This window comes from Triplophysa rosa, linkage group LG11, assembly GCF_024868665.1.
Source record: "Triplophysa rosa linkage group LG11, Trosa_1v2, whole genome shotgun sequence".
Lineage (NCBI taxonomy): Eukaryota > Metazoa > Chordata > Actinopteri > Cypriniformes > Nemacheilidae > Triplophysa > Triplophysa rosa.
In genome coordinates, this window is record NC_079900.1 from 8,904,280 (window position 1) to 8,916,569 (window position 12,290).

A 12,290-nucleotide genomic window follows, 5' to 3' on the forward strand; every position below is an offset into this window, starting at 1 on the left:
TTAGGGGCGAGTTAGATGAGGTAAAACCTCTTTATTGATCATTTCAATTATGTCTGACTGCCACGGAGATGTAATATTTAGGTTTTTTTGTGACAATATCTACCAATCTCTCTACCAGTCCCAGCCACAGACTCATGTACACAAACAGTCCATCCCTAAATTTAAATTATAATTCCCGTGACACACAGACACTTAACCTCGGCCAGACTTTGATGTGATTAGATGAATGTTGACCAAATATTGCTATTAAAGTGACAGTTCACCCTAAAACAAAAATGTCTTCACCCTCTTGTCATTGCAAACTTTCTTTCTTCAAAATATCATATTTTGTGTTCCGTGGAAGAAAGTCATACGGATTTGAAATGACAAGAGGGTGAGTAAATAATGACAGAATCTTCATTTTTGGATGTACTATCACTTCACAATATTGATAGAATCGTGTTTACTTATTTTACATTATTTCTTACATTTGGTTAAAGTTAGATGTAAAATATACTGTTAGGAGACCTGTTATATGGAAAACTAAAACTCAAAACGTTTTATGCTTTGATCTAAATTTTTGGTCAATTAAATCCATTTTGATTGAATATTTAATTTATCTGCCCCAAATTGACAGTATCAATTATTTGTATCATTTGTGTCACGCTATATATATATTCTCCTGTTCCTTATATTGGTAAAAAGTCATCAATTATCTGCCACGATTAAAATAGTCAACATGACTTCACCTAACATACATCTTTATTGAAAATAGCACCAAACCAGACAAGAAAAATCAATAAAATCACATAAATGTCAGACTTCCGTCTGTTCAATAGCTTCCACTCCTGTCAACCGTTACTACTACATACACTTTTACAGTATGAATTAATATGCATTACAATTATTTCTCTTGCCCTTGGTGTCTGTAGTCTATTCAACTAATGATCTCCAAGTTTCCCGGTGTTTAACATTCCCTTCCAAAGTTTGAACTTTTCATCATACTGAATATCAAAATCACCTTTCCCTTCACATCAAAGTGTCCTCAAGCCTTGCACCTTTAAACCACAATGGATATCACCATCTCAGAGAGAACACATACATAATGACTCAAACACACATCCACAGGTCAAATCCTTTTAATCCCACTTACACAAGTGTTGTAAGATTTCACAAAGATTTTTTTCAAGACATTCAAAAAGACTTGCCTTGACATCATATTCTACAAAAACATTTTATGAAATATAAAAAATAAACACGGACCAAAACTGCAAGGGAGACTCGGATGTATTCTGAAGTCAGACGTCAATTTACGGAGATCAGTATGGATGTTAAAAGATCCTTGGGTTTGTTTCTGCTCCATCACATAGGGTTGGATTTTAACCCTCCCATTCGAAGTAAGTGAAGGTCAAGTGAAGTTGGGGGGCGATGATTGGAATGATGGGGATTAAGTTCATTTGTCTCATCACATTGGGTAGTTGAGCACCACGTCCTGTTTGGCCAACTCCAACAACATAGGATCATCGAAGAACTTGCTGATACTGACATCCTCACTTAATCCCTGCAAGGAGAGGAGAGCGAGAGATATGATGATGATGTACAAAGATATTCAAATTAAAGCTGACTGACACTTCAAAACTGCAAACGTGTCTCACCTTGCGCCTGCGTGTTTTGATCATGAACTCTCGGGCTAGATGAGGAGCGGGCTGAGGTTCTAGAGGACGAATCACAATGCTCTTATCCAGAGGATCACCAGGAACGATCTAGAGGGATGGACAGAGACGGTAACATCTCAGGACAGTGCAAAAGCTTTAATACCATGTGACATAAGCATGCACAGAAACAGTCTTCTGCTGCTGACTCAAGCTTCTGCTACTCAACATCTAACACATCACAACGAATTAACTTACACAGTGCGACTCAGAGACACACACACACACACACACACACACACACACACGCACACGCACACGCACACGCACACGCACACGCACACACACAGTCTAACACATACAAATACACAACACAATACACAGAATATTTGCTTATATCTTAAATATGTCCTTTGTTTTCATATTTTCCAAACTATCAAGTGGTTCCAGACATTCAGACTGTATTGTGTGTATAGGTAACAAAATCCTGTTTGTTCAAGCGTGTGAATGTATTTGTACCTGCCAGTGGTGGAACACGCTGAGCGCGAACGCCTGACCCTGTGTGTGTGTGCGAAGATCAGTCTCAAAGCCAAACGAATCAATAGCAGGAATAAAAGCCTTGATGGTGTAGAGCGGAGAGCCAGGGATTGGGGCGTCCTGTGTCACATGACCTCTACAGGGCACAAAGACATGTTCCAAAAAGAGATTGCCTTTATTAAGAGAGCCGCTGCCTTTTGCTGCCTTAAGCAACAATCAGATTAATGTGTGTTTGTGTCTACGTATACACAGACAAGAGTCAGCAATTTTCTCATTCTGTGTTTGTGTTGAGTGTTACCTCCTGCGTGCCAACACCGTGTACACGGCAGAAACACAGTCAGCGGGGGCCTGAACCTCTACAAAGTAATAGGGCTCCATCAGCCTAGGCGTGGCCTGCAGAAAACATCCAATCGCAAATGAGACAGGAAAGAGCTAGTAAGAGACCGTTTACGAGAATCACATCAATCTATTGAATAGAATTAATGAATCAAGTAATTGAATGAAACAGACCAATAAGACTAATGGAAACAATGATTAGGCAGAGAAGGAAACGGAGGAGGGGAAAGAGAAAGAGAGAGGGGGCGGCTGTATAGATCTGTAGGAAGATAAATTACCATAAGGAAGGCAGAGTAGACGACTCTGCGAGATGTTGGGATCACCTGCCCTCCTCCTCTGTGCAACGGTTCTTGTGCGATCACAGCGTCCAGAATCTTAAACTTCACGTTACGGATCGCTGAACGAAGGGAATGACGACAGAGTTTTCAATAGAAAGCAAACTGCAGTGTTGAATGGCATGAAAGCTATACACCATGTGAGAGATGATACATCATATATAAACCTAGACATACTCATGAATACTAACGTGGTTACATATGCGGAACAGAATGTAGAGACGATCCATTTACATTAGATTAGGTTATACGTCTGAAAGTCATCGTTTTACTATGAGACTGTATAATGATTTCTCTTGTTCTCTCAGTGCGTGATAAATCATACAATGTCAGATGTGCAGAATGCTAATGCAGATATAGAGATGTTCTGTAATGTCTTACGTTCATCACATAAAGGACCCTCCCGTGTCCCCCACTGGAAACCCTGCACGATGCTGTCCTTCACTGAGCCGAGGAGAGCTTTATCTACCTACAGTCCAAGAGAACAAAAATATTTAGTCCAGAACACATCTACATTGACGAGCTTTTCTCAGTTTAGTCAATTGTAGAGAGGTGACTAGCAAAATCAATTACAACTGGAACTGGAATCTAAGTGCATTTGACGTCAAAACACAAAAGATGATATTTTGGAGAACGTTGGAAACCTAACAGCGGCAGCACCCATTCACTTCTATTGTATGGACACAAAACCAATGCAGGTGAATGGGTGCCAGTTAACAACGTTCTTCAAAATATCTTCTTTTCTGTTCTATGGAAGAAAGAAAGGTTTGAAATGACAAGAGGGTGAGTAAATGATGACAGAATTTCCATGTTAGGGTGAACGATCCCTTTAATTCTGTAAAAATAATGGAGGAAGTTAGCATGTCAAATAAGCATAAGCAGTAACAAAACCTGAATTACCTCAGAGGGCAAAGTGTCATCGACTAAGATGTTGGGCCCAGTTGTATCGGGTCCAAAAGCCCAAATGGAACGAGCAGCTAGCAAATCCCAGTCATATTTAGTCTGGAAGAATTCTCCCAACTTTTTTCTACAGACAGACAGAATGAGAAAGAGATTACTTGACAGAGAGAAATGGCACGTAAAGCGTATTTGCTACCCTCATGGCAGAACACATGCACATACACACAGTGATGAAAATAAAGCTGTAAAACATTGAAATGTTGTTTTGTTTATTGTGTCTTAATAAATAAAGCACTTCAAATACGCCTACGTGTAATACTTAACAATAAAAAAAACGTGAAATTCGGAGATGCTGCTCTACCTGTTCCACGTGATTTGCACCACCTCGTTCTCGATGTCTTCTGCAAGCCCCTTCTCCAGCGGTTCTGCAATCATGGTGATCTTATTCCTGCCGATCACACACAGACACAATTACAGCTCATTTTTCAGCCCAACCAACCATCATTTAGACGCTGATGGCAACATGCTGTGAAGCTGTCAGGACACACCACTGCAGTTCAGAGATTAAGTTTGTTTTTCATACTTTTTATTGGGCGTTTCAGCGAAACACTTCAGGGAGGACGTCTCCACCACAGTCTCACAGAAGGTCACCACAGGATCGGCTACCTATGGAAAAAACCTAAAGTTCAGACAATCTCTTCAGAGAAAAGAGTAAATATCTGAGAGCAAAAAAAGTACCTTGATGTCAATCTCAGAGTACATCTTCCGCAGGTCGTGCATGACACAGTCCAGGTACAGCTCACCTGTGCCAAGAATCACATGTTCTCCTGACTCCTCTACCTAAACAGACAAAACACCATACAAATGTCCGTGTTAAAGAGAAATTCCACTTAGATCTGTGATGATAGGCATTGTTGTATTGTGTTAGTGATGCACCAAATGTTCAGCACCTGAAAATATTCAGCCGAAAATAGCAAAAAAATGACATATATGATCAAGCAGCAACCAGCGCAGAGAGAGAGAAAGAGAGACTTTTTTGACTTTTAAGAGTCCATTTATTACAAAAAATACATTAACCAAAAAATAAATAAATAAATAAATACTTTTTTATAAATAATATAAAAAACGCACTTAACAACTACACCCGTTTCATACTGCACGCTCACGGAGCAAGCAGCAGCGCAGCGATCTTTTCGGCACAGAGTCTGTTTTTGCTGCGCTGCTAATGCTCAATTAAAGCGACAGTGCATTCTTTACGGACGAAATCCACACGGATTGACAGGAAAAAAGTAACACTTTTACCTTTAAAGCATGCAAGTGGTGTCTAATGTGTTTTTAACAGTCGCCATGAGTTTCAAAAAGACATTTGCCAGGAGTTTTTTAGCCATAACCACAACAGCACATTTAAAGGATTTATAATACAAGTATATCTTAAATGTTATGCTTATATTGCATATGAAGGAGTGGAACACGATCACATTACGCTGTCAGTTTACTGTCTGAAACCCACTGTCATCATAACCTTCTGAAAAAACAGATTAAACTACATAGACATCATGTTATATGCTTACTGTATGTTGCATATGTGTGAGAGAAAAGCGATCGCATCACAAGCCAGTCACTCTCTCCTATGGTGAGTTAACCCTTAAGTAACTTCATCTCCTTCAAAGCACGATGGCTTTTATTTATAACTTGTACTACGTAGATCTAAAAGAGCATGAAACAGGCGGACACAACAAATCATAGTTATGCAATCTACTTAAAAGTGCTTTGATGAAGTTCTGGAAGATATTTTGCTCATGGATGTATGTAAATAACGCAATGAGAAATTGCATTGTTGTACTGTGGTACCCAGGCAGCGGTGCACACACTGCAGGTGTGAAAGGACAATGGGCACGTGCTGCTAACGCTCTCCCTACGCGCTGCCCACACGCGCAGTATGAAACGGGTGCTGGACATAAATTTCCAAAATGCCATTATAATTCACATCACCAAAACACCGGTTTACAGCCCATTTATATTTAAACATTTCCATGGCATTGACCAGTAAACTCTATTTTAATACGAGATTTTAGTAAGCCCTTTAAAATAGACACAATATTAGTTGACCCAGCATCATTCAAATGATTTTTCCTTGACAGCCATATAGCCAACTTTGCCTGCCCAAAAAGAAAATTAACTAACAGATGCGCTTCCCTCCTACTTCTGCAATACTTTGGCCCATAAATAAAAATAGCTGGCGTAAAAACTTCTCATGTATGACACCACTCTTCTTATGTGCAAAACAATGGAGAGAGAGAGAGTTGCGCGTACTTTATTAATGCAGCAAACGTGTCGGTAGTGCGTGGAGCAGACACAGCATGGAACTTGCTCCGCAGAAGTAAATATCTGAATGAAAGCGTCTTCACGGGTCGGTAACTTGTGTACTTCAGACGGGTGCGGGCGGTCTGACTGTAGCCCCGCCGCTCGCGACATCCTTTGACATCATACAGTGGTCGCGATGTCGCGTGCACACAGTTCCCTGTACTAAACAACTTGTCAAAGTATATTCTGTGCATCCCGGCCACGAGTGCACCTTTTGAGAGAACAGTTCGGAGGAGAGACTTGAACTGAAATGGTTGTCAGTCAGAATTGCTAGCATGGAAAATGATTTCTTTAAATCATTTTGCAGTGTAGACTATAATAATCCAACAGTTTTCGTTTAAAAACTACAAACTAATGACACAACTGCATTTGATATCAGCAGTGTGTGCTCACCCCTTCAGCTGCATCTATAAAAAGCATGATGCCGTCAAAGAGAGTCTGACCGCCGATGTCACTCAATTTTATTTTAAGTTATATTGTATTATTTTGAAAAGCAAGAAAAATATAGAAAGCACATTTTGACCATTCGATTTATGCAATAGTGAAAAAATTGGCTAAATAAATACAAGAAATACTAAAACCCATGTTCGGTGTTCGATATTCAGCCTTCGGCCAAGAGTTTCACTTTTATTCAGCTTTGGCCAAGAATTTTCATTTCAGTGCATCCCTAGTTAGTTAGTTAGGGTGTTACCTTAGTAGTAAGCGAAGGATAACTCTTGTTGACTTTTCTGAGTCCGTCCAACATCTTGGGCAGTTCAGAGGGATTGACTGGCTCCACGGCTATCTTTATCACAGACGCTGTGTTGAACTTCAATGGCCTGAAGATCTGAGCCTGCACACAAACACAATACCCGCTTTACTTTCAATGCCTCAAATTGACAATGATTTTTGATTTATCACAGAATACAGAAAATTCTGTCATTGTTTACTCATTCTCTTGTCATTTCAAACCTGAATGACTTTCTTCTGCAGAACACAAAATATTTTGAACAATGTTGTTAACCGAACAATGGCGGTACCCGTTCATAAACCAAGTCAATGGGTACCGCCATTGTTCGATTACCAGAATTCTTCAAAATATCTTCTTTGGTGTTCAGCAGGAAGTCAAACACGTTTGAAATGACAAGAGGGTGAGTATATAATGAGCTATCCCTTTAATAACTTGGTTTCTCTAGCGCTCTCACCTCTTCATTTCCACGAGGCTCGGTGATCGTGGCTGTTTTAACAATAGGTTGGTCGCATCCCTCTATCAGCACCCAGTTACCAGCCGGGACACGGTTCACTTCAATCTGATATCTAGCATGAACACATTAAACTGAAATGTTTGTCTACAAGCTGAATTCATTTAATGTCAGTTGATTGACCAATCAGAATGATCGCCCTGCCGAATGTGATTGTTACCTGGCGACAGAGATCCACAGGCGTCCGATGGTGCAGATCTGCGAGTCCTCCTCATCCTCCAGGGTGTAGTTCTCACCCAGCACCTTCACCGGCTGACCAGCCAGCAGTGTTCCGCTCAAGACTCGACCGAACGCGTGGAACTGAACGCCATCATCCGTGCTGAACATCTTAGTGGTGTGACACATCAGTGGACCCTAAGCGAGAAAACATTTTCATTCATTTTCATTTACTTGAAAACATTGCAGATTAAAATGTAGTGTGTGTAACACACACTTACATCAGGGTCACATTCAGTCATTGTCTCTGCGAGGTCCGAGTCCAGACCACCAGTGTAGGTATGCTCGATCTTTGCTTTGGCGCCCCCTTCAGGAGACGGTATGTGTTGCACACACATATCCACAAAGCCTGTTGATTCAACACATTTACATTGTGCATTACCCCAATGCGCACATGTTGCAATGTTTACACAACAACACGATACAACAGTAAATGTTTATTACTAAAATATTGACATTTAGTAGAACTTTTATGCATAATGCAACTATAAACACCAACCTGTAAACTCCCCAAAGAATCGGTTACAGACGAGGCGCAGCAGGGGTTTGATGTTGAGCTTTAACTCCTCTTTGGTCAGATGAATGCCGAGCTCATCCAAGACACGAGGCAAAGATGTATCCACATCTCCAACCACCTAAAGATACACATTAAGAGAGTGTTAACTATTTATACTCGTGCCACTGGCCTAAATGAAACTGTGCGTGAGGCTCACCTGCGAAAGAATCTTGTACAGAGGCTCCAACACGAACTCCACAAAGCTGCGCTGAGAATTGCTGTTGGGGGCTTTCTTTGTGAATTTCCTCCTGATGGACACAAAACCATTTACATTAGAAGAAGAGCTCCATGAACAAAACATGCAAGTCACTTTATAAACAAAACAAATAATCACCAAGACTCACGTTTTGGGGTTGAAGTAAATGTCTCCCCAGAGTCTCTTAGAAAACTCTGTGTACATAATATCACCTGCAATAAAACAAGAACGATAAAACAAGCCTTTCAGCCAAGAGTTTTGAGAATTTTTGTGAATTATGCTTGTGCGTGTATGTGCGTCTCACCATAAGTGTCGGCATAGATTTTAGCAAAGGAGCCAAGAGTGAAGCAGATGCTGTACTGTGAAGAGGCGAAACACACGTTCCCCAGTAAAGGAGAAACAACAAGCGATTCATCTGTGGAGTACGTGCTGCCAGATGATAAACACACAGAGACAAACACATCATCAGTCTCTGGAAGCTTAAAAGGAAACTCAATCAGGTCTAAGATGCCATTTTCCACGAGTACCTTAGCAATCCATTGACCTCGTCCACAATGTGGCGCAGTTTGTAGTAGGCATCAGTGGGGGGCAGCTTTAGCTCGACGATTAGACGATCCACTTTATTAATACAGATAGTGACGGCCAATTTCTCCTGTACTGCGTGTTTGATCAGTCGCTCGGTGTTCAGCATCACCTACACACAAAGCATGACATTGTATGAAACGGACAGCACACCAAAAAAAACAGTTTTTGGTAAAAATAGTAGGAAAAATTACAGTGGTAGTCAAAAGTGCCCCAGAACTGTTTGCTTTCCTACATTCTACAAAATATTTTTGTGTTCAACAGAATAAAGAAATTTAAAAAGCTATTTTTCCTTCTATGGTAGTCAATGGTGGCCAATAACTGTTTGGTTACAAGCTTTCTTCTAAATATCTTTCTCTGTGTTCATCCGAACAAAGAAATTTATACAGATTTTGAACAACTTGAGGTTGAGTAAATAAAGACAGAATTTTCATTTTTGGGTGAACTGTTCCTTTAAGTAAAAGGAAGAGGTGCATTTTAGCAACAAACTAATGACACGAGTGCATTTGATATCAGCAGTATGTGTGTGCTCACCCCTTCAGCTGCATCTATAAAAAGCACGATGCCGTCAGAGAGTCTGACCGCCGATGTCACTTCATCAGAGAAATTTACATGTCCTGAAACAAGCATGCATGAAATAGGAAATTCACATCAGCAAATTGCACTGGGTCTTGGTATTTCATGATGATGATACATTCTTCAGTCAAACAAATATGTTTTTGTTATTCTATTCATTTTTTGGAAATTTTATGTCCACTGTGTCATATATTCAGGGCATGTGCATAAGAAAGAGATAGGCACCTGGTGTGTCCATGATGTTAAAAAGGTAGGATTTTCCCCTCGAGTCAGGGAGTACCATGGTAACAGGAGCACTCTTGATGCCAACTCCCCTCTGTTAAAGACACACATACATGAACATGTTTGGAACCATCACTGAACATACCTGCCTGTGTGTGATCTTAACGGCGGTCACTTCTTACCTCTTGCTCTGTGAAAAGGATATCGGTGTAGCGTAACTGCAAAAAGAGAAAAAGACCAACAGTTTAGCATACACTGTATATAAAACATTTGTGAGGGTGTAAGGCAGATTTATGGTATAACTGACCTATTAGATGGATACGCAAACTCTATATACTTACATCAGCGTCGTCTCTCTTGCGGATTTCAGGATGAGTCTGTTCAATAAGGCAGTCCACAAAGCATGTCTGTGGGGGGACACAAAGACATCTGCATTATGTCCTTAAAATCTATTAAAACAAACTTGTTAAATAGGGCTGGAATATATCGATATATCGTTTTTTATTTATTATGCGGTCGATTCGATATCGATTCTGAAAAGCTGCAAATCGATTTTTTCCCATTGATTTTTATGCAAGCAATGAACATTCATTAACGTGAATGTTATTGCTACTACTTTCCACTAGATGTCACTTTTCTTTTTACAATGGGTGGATGTTTCAACAGGGAGCATTTCATTCATTTATTGCTTAATTAACATGGCGGATGCAGGTGTGTTGTCGAATTTAGAACATCACCTTTACATAAAAGGCAGCGGTTCACATGATCGCAGCCTCTCTTTACAGCTAATTTTGCGAAATGTTGTTGTTATACTGTATCTTAAATGTAAAATAACCTGATCCTGTTTGATCAAGGTATGCAACTGTTCCTTTTCAATATACCCAAGTGTGTTTAATATACAGGTTTGTGGCTCTTTATTTCATTTTTTAACTCACCATTGTAATCTGATGTTTACTGATCTATTTTAGATATATGTATAGGATTTGACTCAACTCGAATCGAGAGCTTGTGAATCGCAATGGAATGGAATCGGAACATCAGAATCGATATCCAGCCCTATTGTTAAACCAATTCTTTTACTTCTGCATATGACAAATATATTTTCATTTAATAGACATAATTGAAAAACAGTGTGATGTTTGTCACACCTTGCCATGATGTAAGTGTCCACATAAAGTGACATTTCTGATCAGCTCTGGGCTGTCCATCAAATCAGCAAGAAACCTGCAGTTAAACTTAACATAATAAGAGTACAGTCTAAGTAAACAGACATGCAGAAATAGACAGGAAAGTCGTACTCAGGGAATACACAAACTAATAGAACGCATTGCTTGGTTTCGGATACATGTGTCTGCCAAATGTATAAAAATAGAAGAATATTACTCACTCCATTTCATAGACTGTAACTGGAAGCTCCTGCTCCATCAGTGTGAAGCGCTTTGATTTCACAGGTTTAATGATGGGCTCTGAAAGTGGAAAGAGAAAAACATTTGACATTGCACTACATTTTCTTATGTTGCATAGCCGAGTACTCCAACAGTGTGTACAGGTGCGTTTTACCTGTAAGTGGTTGTGTGTCTTCCTCTTGGACAATGGTCTCCACCTCTGGACCATAAACCTCCTCGGCCGTCGGATAGTACTTTTTATCCTCATGCAGAACCACTTCCATACCACCACCAACCTCATCACCTTCAGCCTGGTCTTCATCATCATCCTCCTCATCAGCCTACAGATAAAAGACACCACATTATGAGACTTCAACACTTTCAATTCACACCACATACACTAATATTGCTTATATCTACAATAGCCACCAGTTGCACATAAAAAATTCATTCTAAAGGGCTGGAGGGGCTCTCAGACTGACCTCTTCAGCATCCCGGTCCTCTGCTTCTATTTCATCATCTTCATCAGAGTCCAGCTCCGGTCCAATGTAGTTACCAAACTCATCATAAAGCTCTGTCTCCATGCTGAGTATTACATAGCAACACAAACATCATGGGTTTGATCCCAAGGAAAAACGAAAAACAATCAGAGTCTATAAACTGAATGCACGTATTGGAATCTTGGACGGCATGGGAAAACAACATTTAAAGCAAAGAACCATATCATGTTCATACGTAACATAGCAAATCAGGCTGAAAGTAAGTTACAGCCCAGTAAATGTCCATATTGATCAAACGCGTCTATCATGCCTAAAATGTTGTCTATGCAGGCAGTTTCCTAAGTTTAGAAACACAGTAGGAGCCAAACAAACGAATTTGATTTGAAATATGCACAACAAGTTTGTGTAAAATTAAGCTATTAAAATAATTTTGCCAAAACGAAAATGTCAGAGTTTAAAGTGGTTGCCGCTTCTGAACGTGCAATTTACGTACAACACTGTGTATGAATGAATGGCTCCGTTACATTCCGCTTTCATTTCTACTTTACCTATCGCTTATATATGCATTGTGTATAACAATGTTATACCTGTATGCTTATAGCAAACTTGTTTTGCTTTCTTCTGCCCGGGACCCCGACTTTAATGTTGTTTTCAAGTATTTTTCCTCCTGTTTTCAAACCATGCACCGCGAGGTCTTCACGCAGCTCAACGTA

General features: G+C 40.0%; 1 protein-coding gene across 1 annotated transcript; it reads right to left on the reverse strand.

Moving 5' to 3' along the window:
- Positions 1-1,102: 1,102 nt before the first annotated feature.
- eftud2 (elongation factor Tu GTP binding domain containing 2) lies at positions 1,103-12,290 on the reverse strand. Its single transcript, XM_057345669.1, has 28 exons — positions 12,165-12,290; positions 11,560-11,662; positions 11,253-11,418; positions 11,080-11,158; positions 10,841-10,916; positions 10,034-10,099; positions 9,875-9,910; positions 9,696-9,786; positions 9,429-9,511; positions 8,840-9,006; positions 8,617-8,741; positions 8,461-8,524; positions 8,274-8,364; positions 8,060-8,195; positions 7,782-7,909; positions 7,505-7,698; positions 7,288-7,399; positions 6,795-6,935; positions 4,478-4,579; positions 4,323-4,405; positions 4,101-4,187; positions 3,740-3,866; positions 3,221-3,308; positions 2,783-2,901; positions 2,467-2,561; positions 2,151-2,304; positions 1,635-1,742; positions 1,103-1,540 (listed from the first exon to the last, which is right to left on the reverse strand). The coding sequence occupies exons 2-28, from the start codon at positions 11,659-11,661 to the stop codon at positions 1,445-1,447; spliced, it is 2,916 nt and encodes a 971-aa protein (XP_057201652.1). The 5' UTR covers position 11,662; positions 12,165-12,290; the 3' UTR covers positions 1,103-1,444.

What these genes read in the sequence shown, in the direction of transcription:
- eftud2 (XM_057345669.1), bottom strand. Translation starts at nt 11,661, where the DNA reads ATGGAGACAGAGCTTTATGATGAGTTTGGTAACTACATTGGACCGGAG. An exon ending in GCAAGAGAGACGACGCTGAT is followed by an intron (nt 9,911 to 10,033) that starts GTAAGTATATAG and finishes CTCTTTTTGCAG; the next exon opens with TTACGCTACACCGATATCCT. An exon ending in TCTACTCTGCCTTCCTTATG is followed by an intron (nt 2,562 to 2,782) that starts GTAATTTATCTT and finishes TGTTTTCTGCAG; the next exon opens with GCCACGCCTAGGCTGATGGA.